The sequence below is a fragment of the Notamacropus eugenii genome, chromosome 7 (genome assembly GCF_028372415.1).
Source record: "Notamacropus eugenii isolate mMacEug1 chromosome 7, mMacEug1.pri_v2, whole genome shotgun sequence".
NCBI classification, from domain to species: Eukaryota; Metazoa; Chordata; class Mammalia; order Diprotodontia; family Macropodidae; genus Notamacropus; species Notamacropus eugenii.
Window position 1 is genome coordinate 61,509,390 of NC_092878.1, and position 19,064 is coordinate 61,528,453.

Genomic DNA, 19,064 nt, shown 5'->3' on the forward strand with positions numbered 1-19,064 from the left:
CTCATTTCAACAACTTAAGAAATACAATTTAAATTTCATACAACATGGATTGGCTTTATTTTTCCATATCATAGGACTATTTTAAACTATTCAAAAGGAAATCAGGCTAAAGGTACTACATAAAAGAGAGTGGCATATTTCTTCAGGTATAATGAGTGGCCATACTGTCTCATGAACTTCATAATTTGTTCATGCTAATACATCCTAGACTTTGCTAAATAATTTATGCCATATATATATATACATACACATACACTACTTGGCTGAGCTCCCAGGGGTCCTAAGAAAGACTAAGAAATTTACCCCCATTATTCTGTCATTACTTTCCTAAATCAAATTGCATTACTTTATTAAACTTTGAGTTGTAAAAAAATCCTTAATTTAGAAGAAAAACTGGAGCATAAAGCAAGAAATTCCATTTATTCTAAGAGATAGTTGGGTGAGCTTATTTTGTACCATTAATGTCTATGTTCATGAGTAATGACTTCTAGAAGATTTTACTATTTTGTTGGGTTTTTTTCAAATCAACAAGCATTTATTTTTCTTTTTGAATATTTTTTCCCCAGTTTCATGCAAAAACAATTTTTAACATTCATTTTTAAAACTCTGAGTTCCAAATTCTCTCCCTTCTTCCCTTCCCCCAATGAGAAGGCAAGCAATTAGATAAAGGTTATATATGTGTACTCATGCAAAACATATCCTTCATATTCAATTCACCTGTGCCCTCTGTCCATATATATATATATATATATATATATATATATATGTACATATGTACATACCTATGTATTTCTAATAATGAGAAAAGTTTTATGAGTTACAAATATCATCTTCCCCTAGAGCAACGTAAACAGTTTAACCTTATTAAGTCCCTTATGATTTCCCTTTCCTGTTTCCCTTTTTATGCTTCTCTTGAGTCTTGCATCTGAAAGTCAATTTTTCTGTTCAGCTCAGGTCTTTTCATCAAGAATGTTTGAAAGTCCTCTATTTCATTGAATGCCCATTTTTCTCCCTGAAGAATTATACTGGTTTTTTAGGGGGAGGGGATTCTTAGTTGTAATCCCAGCTCCTTGGCCCTCCAGAATATCATTTTCTAGGCCCTCTGATCCTTTAATGTTGAAGCTGCTGTATCTTGTGTTATTCTGTGGCTCCAGGAAACCTGAATTGTTTCTTTTTGGCTACTTGCAATATTTTCTCCTTGACCTGGGAGATCTGGAATTTGGGTATAATACTCCTGGGAGTTTTTCATTTTGGGATCTCTTTCAGGAGATGATCTCTATTTTACCCTCTGGTTCTAGAATATCAGGGCAGTTTTCCTTTATAATTTTTTTTTTTTATTTTGTAACGTTTAACAATCACTGCCATACAATTGCGATTTTATCCCTCCCCACCTACTCCCCACTACCCCCCTCCCTCCCCACGACTGCATACAATTCTGTATAGATTCTACATATACTTTCCTATTGAGTATATTTTCACTATAGTCATGCTATGTAGTCAGACTAAGATAAATGAAAGAAATCGTATAACAAATCAGAACATGATACACAAACACATACACATATACAAACATGATCTGCTACAATATGTGAGTGACTTCCATATTTCTCTCTCTGAGTGTGGCAGGCATTTTGCCTTGAGATCCTCCATTGGGATTTTTTTTTTTTTTTTGGTAAGAAGTTCTTGTGTTATTACAAAAATCTAAGTCTACCAGAAAAAACTCTCACACACTGTGGTTGTTGCTGTGCATAAAGTTCTCCTGGTTCTGCTCCTTTCACTCAGCATCAGGTCATATAAGTCCTTCCAGACCTCTCTGAAGTCTTCTTGTTCATCATTTCTTATGGCACAATAGTACTCCATTACATTCATATACCATAATTTATTCAGCCATTCCCCAATTGATGGACATCCCCTTGACTTCCAGTTTTTGGCAACTACATAGAGTGCTGCTATAAATATTTTTGTACATGTGGGACCCTTTCCCATTTTTATGATCTCTTGGGGATATAGTCCTAGTAGCGATATTGCTGGGTCAAAGGGTATGCACATTTTTGTAGCCCTTTGGGCATAGTTCCAAATTGCTCTCCAGAATGGTTGGATGCGCTCGCAGCTCCACCAACAATGAATTAGTGTTCCAACTTTCCCACATCCTCTCCAGCATTTATCATTTTCTTGTTCTGTCATGTTTGCCAATCTTATAGGTGTGATGTGGTACCTCAGAGTTGTTTTGATTTGCATCTCTCTAACCAATAGTGATTTAGAGCATTTTTTCATATGATTATAGATAGCTTTAATTTTCCTTTATAATTTCTTGAAAGATGATGTATAGACTCTTTTTTTTGATCATGGCTTTCAGGTAGTCCAATAATTTTTAAATTCTCTATCCTAGATATGTTTTCCAGGTCAGTTGTTTTTCCAATGAGATATTTTACAGTCTTCTATTTTCTCATGCTTTTGGTTTTGTTTTGTTTCATGATTTCTCATAAAGTCATTAACTGCCATTTCCTCCATTCTGATTTTTAAGGAATTATTTTCTTCTTTGAGTTTTTGGACCTCCTTTTCCATTTGGCCAATTCTGCTTTTTATAGCATTCTTCTCCTTACTGGTTTTTTGGACCTCTTTTACCATTTGCCCTAGTCTGTTTTTTAAGGTGTTATTTTATTTTCTTCAGTATTTTTGGGGGGTCTCCTTTACCAAGCTACTGACTTGTTTTTCATGATTTTCTTGCATCATTCTCATTTCTTTTCCCAATTTTTGCTCTACTTCTCTTACTTGATTTTCAAAATCCTTTTTGAGCTCTTCCGTGGCCTGAGACCAATTCATAATTTTCTTGGAGGCTTTGGATGTAGGAGCTTTGATTTTTGTTGTCATGTTCTGAATGTGTGTTTTAATCTTCCTTGTCACCATAGTAACTTTTTGTAGTCAGAATTTTTTTTTGTTGTTTTCTCATTTTCCCAGCCTATTACTTGACTTTTAACTGTTAAAGTAGGGCTCTAATTCCAAAGTAAAGGACATACTGTCTCAAGTTTCAGGAGTTTTGTGCAGTTGTTTTCAGAGATACTTCAAGAGACCTAACTTTTCAGATCTTCCAAGGTGGTATGATCTAAGAAGAGGTGTTTACTGCTCTCCTGGCCTGTGGTCTGGTCTGTGAATGATCACAAGTGCTCTTTTATGCCCAGGAACTGTAACAAGAGTTACCCCCTTCACTGTAGTGGCAAGCTCTGCTGTGCTAGTGCTCCTCCACTACCTAGATCCAAGTATGGGCAAAGCAACAGAGTCCTGCCTCCGAGCTAGCACAGAGACCTCTATAATTTCCTTCTGACTAGCTGTTTGACCCCCTTACTGTTTGTGGGCTAAGAGCTCTGGAAAAAGTCCTGCTGCTGATGCAGTCACTCCCAGAGCCTGCTTCTGGTTTGCTGGGGCCAGGGCTATGTGGGTGCAGCCTGTGCTGAACTGTACTCCACTCTCACCCAGGTGTGACAGACCTTTCCTACCGATCTTCTAAGTTGTCTCTCGAGCGTCTGGGCTGAGAGTTTTGGAAACCGCTACTGCTGCTACTGATTCAGTTGCCCCAAGGCCTACTTCAGGTTTGCTGGGGCCTAGCCTACCAGTGCTAGACTATGGTCCTCTCTCACCTGGTGCTACAGGCATTTCCTGCAGACCTTATTAGTTGTCTTAGGCTGGAAATTGTTTTAACTCAGTTTTTTTGTGGGTTCTGCTCTTTAGAGATTCTTTAGAATCATTTCTTAAAGGTATTTGCAGGGGTTTGGGGGAGACCTCAGGGAAAACCCTGCCTTTACCCTGCCATCTTGGCTCTACTCAACACGCATTTATCCATGTTTTTAAAAAATAAAATTAAATATCTATTTTCTCTCCCTTTCATCTCCCATCCCCCGTGAATGAAGAAGAAAAGGCAAAATTCTTGTAACAAATATACATAGTTAAGAAAATGTTTCTCCTCAACCTGAGGTCATTAGGGATCCTTACAACTGATAAATCTTAATAAAATCATGAAATCCAATTTTAGGAAAATAATGATGACAGAATAACATGGAATAAATTTCTTAGTCTTTCTTAGGACCGTTGGGAGCTCTGCTAATTAGTAAAATATATATAGGGCAAAAATTTGTTTAGTAACATCTAAGATATAGTAGCATGAACAAATAATGAATCTCATGAAGAAATACAGACACAATATAGCCAAAGAAACATGCCCCTCTGTCCTACTGTAGTACCTTTATTCTGATTTCTTCTGTAGGAAAAAAAATCCCAGAGTTGATATCTGAGTCTGATCCCCATGACACAAGCTTTTTTTGGATATAAAAATTAATTCTCAATAACCCTTTTCTGTGTGCTTTTACTCTCAGAAACTGGCTAATATATTCAATATGGTGCTCAGTCTGATACCTTGACATTTCCATTACACTGTTTAAAGAAATCAAACTGTATAAATGGTGTGTTCCATTCTGAAAATGGACAGCTAAGTGAGTTCTTGAGGTTTAAACTAATGCTATTCAGGCTGAAAGTCTTTCATGAAATTCCCCAGTAGGACATAATATTAAGAGACTGATTTTATGACAGCTTAATTACCTTTGCATTTTTCCAGTTTGAAATACAAGGCGGAATTTTCCACTCTTGCTGCTCTTTCACGGTCATCTGAGATGAGGAAGAAGTAAAAAAGTACAAGACATTTTTAGATTTAAAGTCTACCTAAAAAAATCTGCATATGATTTTCTCCTCAAAGAACTTCACTGATAAACAATATGAAAGTGCATATTTGATTTTTGTAAAAAGCAATACTGTTGTAAAATGACCAAGGTTGGTCCTAGAAAAGAACTGAGAAAATGAATATCCCTTTCTGCATTGTAGAGGTGCGAGACCATGGGCATGGAAAACTGTATATATTGTCAAATAGTTGATATCTATGTTGGTTTGTCTCTTTTTCTTTTGTAATTCAACGTGATACAAAAAAGTATCGATACTTTTTTAAAAAATGTATTCCCAGAAAATTTTTAAACAAATGCAAGGCTACCCCCAAACACAGAAAAGAACCCCCCAAATTTTTTCAGCATTTATAACACTAGTATTAATTTAAAAAGTGTCAATACTAAGTAGCAGGGAATGATTTCTTTCAGATACAAATCCATTCTTCCAGGAGAGTTAAAATACCATAAAACCTCAGTTATCTGGAACTTATCAAGATTTAATCCTTCTAGATAGCTGAATTTTCAAGATAGCTGAGAGTTATCCTTTTTAAGCAACAATTTTTAAAAATCTGAGCTGGAAATCTTTTTAAAATCTATCACACATTTCCCTAATTTCTTAAATAGAAAACAATAACAATGTTTTCTTGATGACTCAGGGTCATTGCTATGATCATATAATTTATCGTCTGTGTACTGTGATATAAGAGTGATGTTCTCAGGGCCTTTTGAGACAGCATTAGTGAAGGCAGATAGTGAAAGTATCCTTTCCATTTTACAAATGAAGAAATAGAGGCTCTGGGATATTACCCTTATCTTGAGTTTCACAGCCACAGATCAAGAGTAAAGGACTTGAGAATGTAATGACTAGTACCTTTCGGCTAGGAGAATGCATGACAGGTGCAGGAGGAGAAGGAGGTCCACGAGGAATTTTCTTATTAATTCTAAGAGATGAAACAAAATTATAATCAGTGAATGATATTTCTCCTATAAATTCTCTTTCAGAATGAACAAAAAATGGTTCTAATAGTTCATTCCCTCAAATAAAGCACTTACTTGAATCTTGGAGGTTCCATCGGATCTTTCTGCATTTCCACCATCCGAATAACTCTTTGCTTAGCTCCAGAATTGAAAGCTACTCCTTGCTGAGATGGTGTGTATCTGAAGAATGCCATTGAAATTAAACATGTAGCTTGTTCAGTTTTCAATAGTGAGATAGTCTTTACTGCGGTAATTTTTCATTTCCCATTGATATTAGAATACAAATTATGTTAACAGTTAACATAATCAATCAACACGCTTATTGTGTTCCAAAGCACTATGCTAGGGGATAGGATATACAAAGAAAGGGAAAAACAGTCCCTGTCCCCAAGGAGCTTACAATCTAATGAGGAGAGAAAACATGTATAGATAAATACAAAGTAGATGAAGGTAACTAGCTAACAAAAAGACTTCCTGCAGAAGATGGAATTTGAGCTGAGTCTTGAAGGAAGCCTGGGATTCTAAGAGGCAAAGGGAAGGAAGGAAACCATTCCAGGCATGAAGGCCAGTGCAAATGCATGAAGACAGAAGATGAAGTGTTAGAGGAATAGCAAATAGGATAGTATGTCTGGATCGGAACACACAAAGAAGTAAGTAAAAGAAGACTAGAAATGTAGTAAAGGACCAGGTTAAAAAGGGTCTTCTATCTAATCCTGAAAGCAACAGGCAACTCTGGGGTTTATTGAGGGGAGGGATATAGTTAAGACCTCTTTTTCAGTAAAAATCACTTTGACAGCTGTGTAAACACAGATGAGGCAGGGACGCCAACTACAAGGCTACTGCAATAGTTTGGGCAAGAAGTGATTGCTGGCCATCTTGGGGAGAGGAGGTGGGAGGGGGAAAAATATGGAAATCAAAATCTGATAAAAAATGAATGCCGAAAACTATCTTTACATACAATTGGAAAAATAAAATACTATTTACAAACAAAGAAAAAGAAATGATAAGCACCTGAACTAGTGAGGAGTTGTGAGTGAAAACACAGATTTGTGTGAAGGGAAAAACGACGAGATGGTACAACTAACTGGCTCTATAGAGAGTGAATGAGGATGAGAAGTCTAAGATGACACTGAGAATACTAATTCAGGTTTAGACTATGGCAGCATTGGTAAGAGGACTAAAGGGAAAAAAAGGTAGAAACAACTATATGTCCCTTTGTTTTTCTATCATACCTCCAATCATGCAATTTCTTGTCATGGGGTAAAGAGGCACAATCCTTAGTGTCATAGATAACAAACTAAAAAAAGATACCTGCAATGAATCTACATTTTAAGGGAGGAAAAATTCTACAAGATTCCCAGTACAAGACTCAGTTACTTGTCTTAAACTTTTGGTTACAGCACAGAAGTTAAATAATAGTGTCCTTGCTAATGCTAAATTTTCTTTCGAGAGCTCTATGTCTTGTCTTGCCAAGAAAAACTTGGTTAACCATAACACTAAACATATAATTAAGAAACACTTAAAAGATGCATTTTTTAATGAGAGAAGTTTCTGGACAAAAATATCTGAGTTGATTTACATATTGCAGGATTAATTTCTTACACAAAAATAGTCTGAAAAACATCCTAAATGCTATTGGTCAAATAGCAATTACTATCACTTAAAAATGGCATTCGTAAAGAGTCAATGCACTTTAAGGCACTAATTATGAATAATTTTTTGCCCATTTTGACTAAGTAGGACAACTAGATCTTTTAGGGAAGAAATCCTGAATAAGATCACCCATATCACTGAGGCTTATGATATTAAAACTTTGAGACAAAAACCATTCATTTGATTCATACCGAATATACTGAGCTGGAGCTAGTTTATCTGCAGCTCGAACTGGCATAGCAGCAGCAACCTTCTGAGATACAGATTTCTCTAGGGCTACCCGTGTCTTTTCTGTAATCTGAAATCAAAAACATGACTTTTAGTGGCTTGATAATCAACAAGGTATAAAATTTTTTTTTTAAAATACTCATGTATATAAATTTGTACCTCTTTGATGGCTTCTTCATCAGGTCTTTGCAGGTCTGGGTCATCTGCATTCATAACTTCTTTGGGAACCAGGTCAGTGTACTTGCTATAAATGACCTAAAATGGGTTAAAAATAACTAGAATGAGAAAGAGTAAAGAAAAAGGCAGCAAACTCATTAAATTATTTTAGAAAAGAATGTGTCCTCTCCTGTATAGAAGTAAATTTAGGACACTCTGTTTTTATTAGATTAAAAGAAAAAAAAGGAAAATTTTAAAATATTTACATAAACTGCTTTCTGATATGTCAGTAGCTTTTCCTTGACTCTGTGCATTAAAGTTATTCAAGACCACTTAATCAATTTGGCTCCAAAATAAATAGTCCCAAAGAAACCCATTACACATCACTCATCCTTGTTAGTGATAACTAACAGATCTTCAAAGACTTATAAGGTCCTGAAATTAATCATGCAAATTATATCCAGCAATAATTACTGGTTATAAGCTCAGTAGATCTTAAGTCAAGCCAGCAAATAACTTTCAAAATTCAATTCCATTCAACATAAAATTAATCCTACATATATTTATATACTACCTGTCATCTTATGTTGTCCACATTCAAAACTTAAAAAAAAAAAGTATATCTGTTGTAAATACATTCTTGTACCTATTATCTCTTTCAGAAGTCTTGAAGCAACTTCTTTTGCATATAATAACAGATGGGGGTCTTCTTTGTAATGAAAATCATAAATGAAGTCTTAACTATTAGAAGTTATCAAAATTTCATGGCAAAAATAATTTTGCCTGTTTCCTTGCCTGCTGTCCAGTAAACAGAAGGAATTGCTGTGGACTTGAATGACAAGGAAGGAGGCATACTCCCACCTAAAGCAGGCAAGAAGCTTGGAGCAAGGTCCTGCAGTAGTTGACAGATACAGGAACCAGCACTGGTGGCTTACTCCTTCCACCTAGACAAACATGAAGCCATAAACATATGGCTCTGTTCTTCCTTTTATGTATATTCTTTTCTGACTTAGGTGAAGGAGCACTATAGATGAAACTGACTTGGTTGTGACCTTTTGATTTGAATGGCTTTAAAACATAGAAATAGAAATCCATGCCAAAGTTTGTAGTCAGCCAATCTTGCTTCATCAATTGACGAGGTCCCACCAATCCTGGATTAACCCTATGCAAGGCTTTGATAAATAAGGGATCAACTACCCATCAATCATGCTCATTTAAAAGTAGACAGAGTAGGTCAAATGACTTTACAGAAATTGCTTTAAGCTTGAGCTCACTTTTCCCAAGGATGAATGATGTGAAGTTATTTGCACTGAAGTTCTATTATCAGTAATTGCACTTTGTTTTTTGGAATTCCTTAAGAATGTTTAATGGATCTATGGTCTCATCAGGTACTCTTTTCAAAGATGGAGACTATAGTCTACCCATGTTTGACCATCCCATGCAACTCTTGTCCATGCCTTTCTAAATTAAAAAAAAACTTCTATCCAGAAAGTTCAAAGTGTATTTTCTGAATACAGGGACAATTAATTATCCCCATTCTCTATCTGTAAGCAATATACATTTTCCCACCCTCTCATGAATCTCTTTGATATCCTTTATGCTGCTTCTTGGCAATTCACTGGCTGCAACCCACTCACTCCTCTATGCATCTATCTTGTTCTCTTTTGCTGATCCTCAACATTAACTCTTTAGAACAGTATTCCATAGCTCATAACCACTCACTATAACACTTGCCATAAAGATGAGTCTTCCAATCAACACACACCACACACACTCATATACTCTACCTCAACAGAATTAGCTTTATTTATTGTTTATCCAACTATATATCATACATATATATAAACAACAGGGATTCTTCACCTACTGGTTTTTCTGTGTGCAAAGTAAGACCCAAATTCTTTTGAGTAACTAAGGATCTCATTCAGAAAACTGTGACTCTAGAACTTAATGCTATCAGTTGAATGTATTCTCCAATAGGAATATCTGGAAGACTACATCATCTATAAAAAATCCTTTCATTTGGACTTTGTACTCGATATTCTCCATGATAGTAGTGAATATTATTGGTAAGAATGTCTATTTTATGTCCTTTTTTCTTGATATTAAGAATCAGACATTTGGACAGTTACTTCAATTGTTACATAATTGCTAGAGACTCTTGTAAGACTAGCAAGTACATGACAAATATCTTGTTGGAGGTGAGCCTTTAAGATGGTCAAATACAATATTTAAAATTTTTTTTTTTGCCCAGACTAATTTTGGAAGGGGGTTGCCCAGGAATACTGGGTAGGAATACTCTACACTTCACTCCCAACTCCACTCTCTGGACTTTCTCTTCTTCCACCTCAAAAGCTGCTTTAACTTTATGTTGTCTTCCACCATTAGAATATAAGCATCTTGAGGGGTAGTGTCTTGCTTTCTTGTATTTATATACCCACTGCTTGAACAATATCTGACACGATGTTGTTGTCATTTTTCAGCCATATCTTCTTCATATCACTATTCCTTTCCTGAACTATTTGAGGTTTATTGGCAAAGACACTGGAGTGGTTTGCCATTTCCTTCTGCAGCTCATTTAACAGATGAAGAAACTAAGGCAAACAGGATTAAATGACCTGCCCAGGGTCACACTGCTACTAAGTGTCTGAGGCCAGACAGATTCTGGCTTCAGAAAGATGAGTCTTCCTTTTACCAAGCCCAGTGTTCTATCCATTGCACCATCTAGCTGCCTTCACTGGCATGCTGCATCAGCTTAATAAAATCTTTTATCTCTCTAGTTTCACAATAAGAATAATGTTCTGTATTCAACGGATCATAGTTTTAGAACTAGAAGGGAACTTAAAGAGCCTATGGAATTCAAACCTATCACTTCAAAGATGGGAAAACTGAGGCCCAGAGAAATGAAGTAAACTGCCCAAGGTCAAAGGCAGCAGAGCTGGTACGTGAATCTAGATTCTTTGACTTCAAATCCAGGATTCTTTCCACAACTACGCTATCTATACTCCTCAGTCAATTGTATGAATATAAAGATGTGGTCTCCCACCAAGATAAGGTCAAAATGGTTTAGACATAAAGGGTGATACTATAAGCAAATCAGAGGAATGTGGAATAGTTTACCTGTCAGATTTTTGGCTAAGGGAAAAATTTATTACCAAACAAGAGATAAGAGAGCATTATGGGATATAAAATGGATAATTTTGATTACATTAAATTAAAGCTTTTCTACAAATAAAACCATTAAAAGGAAAGCAGAAAACTTAGGGAAAATTTTTACAGAAAGTATCTCTGATAAAGGTTATATATAAAGAGAGAGAATGGAGTCAAATTTATAATACTTTGTTATCCATTATAATAACACAAGTCATTTACAATAATTTATAATAATATAAGTCATTCCCCAAGTAATAAGTGGTCAAAGGATATGAACAGGCAGTTTTCAGGTGAAGAAATCAAAGCTATCTATGGTTACAGGAAAAAATGCTCTAAAACTATTGATTAAAAATGCAAATTAAAACAATTTTAAGATACCACTCCTCACCTATCAGACTACTATAACAGAAAATGACAAATGTTGGAGGGAATGTGGGAAAACTGGGACACTAAAGCACTGTTGGTAGAGTTGTGAAAGAGCTAAACCATGACAGTAATATGGAACTATACCCAAAGGACTATAAAACTCTGCATATACTGTGATCCAGCAAGACCATTAATGGGTCTGTATCCAAAATCCAAAAAGATTTAAAAAAAAAGACCGATACATACAAAAATATTTATAGCAGCTCTTTTTGTGGTAGCAAAGAATTGGAAATAGAGGGGAATGTCCACTGATTGGAGAATGGTTTAACAAATTGTAGTATATGATGGTGATGGAATACTATTGTGTTATAAGAAATGATGAATGAGCAGGATGCTTTTGAAAAAACCTGGATTTACATGAACTGACGCAAAGTAAGCGAGCAGAACCAGGAGATCACTGCAGACAGAAACAGCAATATTACACAATGAAGAAACTTGAGTAATAGCTAATCCAGCAATAAAATGATCCAAGACACTTCTGAAGGATCTATGATGAAAGGTATTATCCACCTCCAGAGAAAGAACTGATAGGATCTGGATACAGGTCAAAGCATACTCTTTTCCCTTTCTTTTTCTTGTTTTTTTTTTTTAAATTTGGTCTGTGTTTTCTTTCACAACATGGCTAATATGGAAATATATTTTGCACAAAAGCACATATATAAGTTTTATCAAATAGCTTGCCTTCTCAATGATGGGGGAAGACAATTTGGGTGGAAGACAATTTTAAACTCAAAATTATAAAAAAAAAAAGTGTTAAAAATTGTTTTACATGTAACTGGGAAAAAATATTAAAAATTAAGGGGGCGGAGCCAAGATGGTGGAATAGAAGGATGCACCTCTCCTCTCACAACCCATAAAATACCTGTAAAAAAAGACTCTATAAACAAATTCTAGGGCAGCAGAAGCCACAAAACGACTCGGTGAAAGAGATTTCCAGCCCAAGGCAGCCTGAAAGGCCAATAGGAAAGGTCTGTCACACCATGTGCAGAGTGCAGCCCTGCCTTGGCCATGCCACAGCAAAGACAGAACTGGAGCAGGCTTCAAGGCGCCACTGACAGCAGTTGCAGGTCCCAGATTCGTCAACTCACAAATGCCAAAGACATCTTCAAAGGTCAGTGAAAAAGCTTTCACCTGAGAGAGAAGGGAACACATTGGTCTAGTTCCAGTCCCAGGTGGGCAGCGTCCATTGCTGGAGCCTGGAGCTAAAGACCCTGGGGGAATTGAGCTGCTGTTTGGAATCTCAGCCCTGAGTGGTGGCCCTGGGATAAGAAGGCACGCTGGCTGGTGGAACTGGAGGCGGTTGTGGAGAGGGAATTCTACTCTCAGAAAACAGTGCTTGTGGTTGCTCCCAGACCAGAGCGCAGGTCAGGAGACAAGTAAACTCCTCTCCCTTGATTGTGCCACCTTAGAGGAATTAGAAATTCACAAGTCCACAGAGTATACCTTCCTCTTGACAAAGAACTCAAAAGTCAAGTAACTGGCTGGGAAAATGCCCAAAAAAGGGAAAAAAAGTAAGACAATAGAAGGTTACTTTCTTGGTGAGCAGGTATTTTCTTCCATCCTTTTGGATGAGGAAGAACAATGCATACCATCAGAGGAAGACCTAAAAGTCAAGGCTTCTGCATCCAAAACCTCCAAAATAAATATGGAATGGTCCCAGGCCATGGAAGAACTCAAAAAGGATTCTGAAAATCAAATAAGAGACGTGGAAGAAAAATTGGGAAGAGAAATGAGAGCAATGCAAGAAAATCATCAAAAGTGAGTCAACAGTTTGCTAAAGAAAATAACACCCATAAAAATAGACTAACTCAAATGGCAAAAGAGGTCCAAAAAGCCAAGGATGATAAGAATGCTTTAAAAAGCAAAATTAGTCAAATGGAAAAGGAGGTTCAAAAGCTCATTGAAGAAAATAGTTCTTTAAAAATTAGAATGGGGCAGATGGAAGCTAATGACTTTATGAGAAACCAAGAAATTACAAAACAAAACCAAAAGAATGAAAAACTATTAGACAAACAGATCCAGAAGAGACAATTTAAAAATTATGGGACTACCTGAAAGCCATAATCAAAAAAAGAGCCTAGACATCATCTTACATGAAATTATCAAGGAAAACTACCTTGATATTCTGGAACCAGAGGGTAAAATAAATATTGAAAGAATTCACCAATCACCTCCTGAAAGAGATCCCAAAAGAAAAACTCCTAGGAATATTGTAGCCAGATTCCAGAGTTCCCAAGTCAAGGAGAAAATATTGCAAGCAGGTAGAAACAAACAATTTGAGTATTGTGGAAATACAATCAGGATTACACAGGATCTGGCAGCTTCTACATTAAGGGATTGAAAGGCTTGGAATATGATATTCCAGAAGTCAAAGGAACTAGGATTAAAACCAAGAATCACCTACCCAGCAAAACTGAGTATAATACTTCAGGGGAAAAAAATGGCCTTTCAATGAAATAGAAGACTTTCAAGCATTCTTGTTGAAAAAAGGAGAGCTGAATAGAAAATATGACTTTCAAACACAAGGATCAAGAGAAGCATGAAAAGGTTAACAGGAAAGAGAAATCATAAGGGATTTACTAAAGTTGAACAGTTTACATTCCTACATGGAAAGATAGTATTTGTAACTCCTGAAACTTTTCTCAGTATTTGGGTAGTTGGAGGGATTATACATATATATGTATATACGTATATATATATATAGATAGATAGATAGATATACAGACAGAGGGCACAGAGTGAGTTGAATAGGAAGGGATGATATCTTAAAAAAATGAAATTAAAGGGTGAGAGAGGAATATATTGGGAGGAGAAAGGGAAAAATGGAATGGGGCAAATTGTCTCTCATAAAAAAGGCAAGAGAAGGAGGGGAAAAGGGGGAGGTGAGAGGAAAAAAGTGAAGCTTAGTCCCATCACATTTGGATTAAGGTGGGAATAACAGGCACACTCAATTTGGTATGAAAATCTATCTTACACTACAGGAAAGTAGGGGGGGAAAGGGATAACTGGGGTATGAGGGGATGATATAAGGGAGGGCAAATGAGAGGAAGCGGGGAAATTAGAAGTAACACTTTTGGGGAGGGATAAGGTCAAAAGAGAGAATAAAATAAATGGAGGGGCAGGATAGGATGGAGGGAAATATAGTTAGTCTTTCAGAACATGACTATTAGGGAAGTCTTTAGCAAAACTACACATACATAGCCTAGACTGAACTGCTTGCCTCAGTGGGGATGGAGGAAGAGAGAGAAGCTGGAACTCAAAAGTTTTAGGAACGAATGTTGAGAATTGTTTTTACATGTAACTGGGAAATAAGAAATACAGTTAATGGGGTATAGAAATCTATCTTGCCCTACAAGAAAAGAGAGAAGATGGGGATAAGGGAAGGTAGACTGGGGGAAGGGGTAAATAGAATGCATGGTGCTTTGGGGTAGGGGGAAGGGAGAGATGGGGAAAAAAATTTGAAACTCAAAATCTTGTGGAAATGAATGTTGAAAACTAAAAATAGAAAAAATTAGGTATATGCAAAACCCATATCAAGGTACACAGATGTAAAAATATAATAAATATTTCAGACTTCTTTGGCAGAATAAAAATTATTAAAGTGAGAAAAAAATTGGAAAAAAAGATGGGGTCTCCTATAGAATTTCATTAGCAAAAGTCTAGGTGCCTTTGTTTCTCAACTCTTCCTAAGGATGCCCTTGAGGCATGTAGAGATTCTCATAAGGATGTTGTAGATGGAGTAAGAAAACTGGCACATCAGTAATTACTGCTATTTTCTAAGTTGTGTTTTAAGTATTAATAATAAAGTTCCAATTTTTTTGCCCAAGTTTTTGGTACCCTCCTGAGGGTTAGTCTCTTTAGCAAACTGCCTCCAGCACAGACCTCCCTCTGTATATATTTCAGCTAGTACAAAAGTTCTTTGTATGGATTCCTTCAGTGCAATATTCTAATTCCTAACATACCATGCCCAAGACTGAAGTCTGGTTCTACCATTGCTCTAAGTGAAGAGTTTGCTGTAAAAATCTTTACAGATTTTTCAGTTTGGGGTTTTTCAGTTTAATCTTCCTTCCAGATTCATACTTTGATGTTCTCTGGACAACTTTCTGCTGAACTGAGTTTCCTGCCCAGTGTTCTATTCACTTGTTCATCCCTCCACTATTTCTTGCAAGCATGATCTTCTACAATCTTTTTCAGTAAGATTTTACAGATGAGCTTATATGACAAACCAGGGCTTTCATTAGCTAACATTATCTCTCTCCCCGCCCCATTCAGCAAGATGGTGAGGTGTTTCCTAGGCAAGGGAACTTTCAAGTTCTCTTAGTCTTTTTGCTATACTGAATGACAGACATTGGATGAATTTTCTTAGGGCCTGGTGATAGCCAGCACTGATATCTGTTCATTCACCCATTTTCCATTTTTTGATGTCAGTACATTGTTTGACTAAATCAAGAAGTTGCCTTAATTGCATAAGATAGCTTCAAAGCTTTATCCTTCCTTCTAATTTAGTGCTGATTTTAAAACACTACTTTTTAATTTCCTATGCTTACTACTGGATAAAGACTGACTTTACTACAGACATTAGTTGTTGCCATATGCCACACCAAATTCCAGACCTAGGTGAATTTACTCTTTTACATGTAGTTGATCCACCCTAAAGGAAAACATGAAGGAATGAAAAAGCATTTATTAAGCTCTTACTATGTGCAAAACACTGTATTAAAAACCAGGGATATAAACAGAAAATCAAAAAAAAGTTACTGCTCTTATGGTACTCACATTTTAATACAGGAAGAGAAAATTATTAAATGAGGTTATATCAAATTATATAAACACACTCTATATAAATAAATGATAGATGAAATAATTTTAGATCTAAACTGGTTAACTCAGTTGGATTATGGTATGAGACCAAGAGTCCCTAAACAGATCAGTTAGTTTTCTGCTGCTCCATGGTCACAGACCATATTTCTAGTTATGCACTTCCCCAATGACAAGAGGATCAATTAGGGTAGTAAAAGCGGAATAACTCCAACACTATTGTAAAAACTCATAATTCATGTCTTCCTTATGTGGACAATAATCTTCCTTTTGTATGAAAGGCTATAATACAACAACTAGCTGCCTGACTATCCTGTTAGGCAAGAAAATGCTTCATTACCAAATAGTAAGCATATGACATCCACCTAGAAAACATTAAGGACCATACAGAGTTTAGTAGTATTAAACAGTAATCACTGCAGGCAAAAATTCTAAGTAAAGGACTTCTTGTAGTAGGCCTAACCACAAACTTAACCTGCAGCCTCAATACTAATTTAGCATACCAAAGTCATTTATTGCCTCTTACCCTAGTATTCTAAAGTCATTAATCCCTTAAGCAACCATGAAAAACATTCCTGCATCTCACACAGCTGAGTGAAAGACACTGTAAAAGAATAGGATTCCTCTACGGTAATTAACTATAAAGTCAAAATTTCTACTGTTAAAGTACCAAATGTGCTGAAGAAGCTCAGAATATCCCAGAAGGCAGAGAACTTGAGGGTTATCTGAAAAATACAATATACCCTTGTAAGGTGCCAGGGGCACACATGAGCTTTGTGAAGAAGATAAATGCGGAACTCATTATCACTAAACAGATATTTTACTTATTATGTGAAAACTGGTAAAGGACCAGATTGTCAACAGTGATTAAGTCTAGCATTTCATATAAATAGAGTAAAGCTACATCTTCAAGCTTAACTGGACACCAAGTTTGTTAGATTAAACAACAAAAAAGGAATGACACAGGAATTTACTCAGGGTCACTTCAGATAAGGCAAGCATTTTCTCTTGAAATACACTTCCATGCTTTCTGGGGTACTGCATCATCAATTACTAAAGGATACCACATTTCCCAGGCCTTGACAATTTCAAAAGGAAATTTTCATTTAGTATTTTACAAAAACTGACTTCCATAGTAATGGCCCCAAGACATCAAAAGATCCTGAAAAAAATATTAGGTTTTGTATATTTTAACATATTTTACTACATTCTAATTCTTCCATATTTGATAACATATTTATGGTATGTGTATATATATATAAGCTATGATTACTACAGCACTCTGAGGCTCACTACCAGTATGACACTTGAAGCTGGAGCTACCTACCCACTACTCAAGGCAGCAATAACAACATTAAACCTTGAGGCATGCTATCACACAGAAGGAACAATAGAGATACCAGTGTCAAGTGTGCAGAAGGAGAAGGTGCCTGCTCTGTTATTGTGAAAGACAGGTTAAGCTTTATAGCAGAGAATTACTTCTCTGATAGTCCTATGTTCAACAATAAAGAAGGTTCTAAGTTATTCTGCCAAGACTTACAGTTTTTAAGTGATGATTTCTCATCTGGAGTAAGTATTTTGTCTACATGGAAAAGGCTTAAAATTGAGTTCATGAGGTAAACTAGAAGTGACTGATTTTTTGAGATAGGTCTATCCTAATTCTACATGGTGAATGCCTAGAAGCTTGCATAATTCACTCCACCCCAACGAACTAGTCAAGGACAACTTGTTACATCTGCTTTGGAAATCCTGAAAGAATCATTTAATATATCAAAGTCAACCCTAACATTCTGTTTTTAATCATGAACTTGAATACACAAGAGATGGTAATACATTGTCTCCAAGTGTCTCCAAACTCTAAAAATGAGATGAATGTAACACTTTACATTTGTGTTTAAAAGAAAGAATTTTCTCATTTTCCATATCCCTTCCCTCCCCACTTGAGGTTATCGACAAAGATTGCATGGCCACTTGTTAGATGCTTGTTCAAATATGAATTGAACCAGATAGCCTCTGTGGTCATGTCTTAAACCTGAGATTTTGTAACATTATTTATGAAAACAACGGATTACCTACCTTGTCCTTTGATTGCCCCTGTCGTGCAATTGCATCATACTTAATTTTTCCCTCTGCATCCACCTGAATGGCCAATGCATTGGACATTTTCTTCTTTCTTCCCATATCCAATGGGTATTGGGCCACATGTATTTCTGGGAAGGCCCCTCCATCTCCAAAATCCTATACAGTGGAAAAGAAAAAGGGAAGGGGATAAATAGAGTACACAATATTATTCTCAAACTTAGGACAAATGTAGCAGGCTAAGAGACTTAGGTTTTTTTTAGAAGAATGCTACAAAGCTGCCATGTAAAAATAGCACTACTTGCTAAACTAATTTTCCAGAAAAGCTAAGAGTTTAAAAAAACAGGATAAATAGGCTTTTCTAATGAAGACTTAAGGATCTTTTTGTAAGTTAAAATAAAACAGTATATCATTAATTAAATGGTCTTATACATGTCAAGCACTTTAATTTTAAAGGATAGCCAGCATTTTTAGTCTAAGAAACAATATAATAATCATTAAAATGATAGGAAAAAAACAGCGAGCAATTAATATGAATCACTCCAAGGCCAAGACAAAACCAAAATTTCTTACTATCTTTCTAATTTTATTTTATATTACTCCCCGTTCTACATTTTATATTGCATATATAGTATATTACCCATTGTTCCCTGATCTTGTCCTGCTCTGAGCCAATTCTAAGATTTGTACCTGGACTGAAACAAGCCCCTCCCCCCAAATCCTATTTAAATCCCTCCCCCCCTTCCATTAAGGCCCAAATTTGGCATCACATTTTCCATGAAATTTTCCCAATTTACTCAGCAGAGATCATTCCTTTCTTAAAATCTCTCCTGCTATTCTGACCTCTCCTACACATTTACCATGTAA

General features: G+C 36.1%; 1 protein-coding gene across 2 annotated transcripts in view; it reads right to left on the reverse strand.

The window, feature by feature from the left end:
* SNW1 (SNW domain containing 1) overlaps positions 1-19,064 on the reverse strand; it is a 35,223-nt gene that overhangs the window by 9,199 nt on the left and 6,960 nt on the right. For both annotated transcript variants that reach the window (XM_072623688.1, XM_072623687.1), the window contains exons 3-8: positions 18,195-18,356; positions 7,725-7,820; positions 7,529-7,635; positions 5,760-5,864; positions 5,578-5,647; positions 4,591-4,656 (exon numbers count right to left, since the gene is read on the reverse strand). In XM_072623688.1, coding sequence (XP_072479789.1) covers positions 4,591-4,656; positions 5,578-5,647; positions 5,760-5,864; positions 7,529-7,635; positions 7,725-7,820; positions 18,195-18,356 — 606 coding nt within the window. The remainder of the gene's footprint in view (positions 1-4,590; positions 4,657-5,577; positions 5,648-5,759; positions 5,865-7,528; positions 7,636-7,724; positions 7,821-18,194; positions 18,357-19,064) is intronic.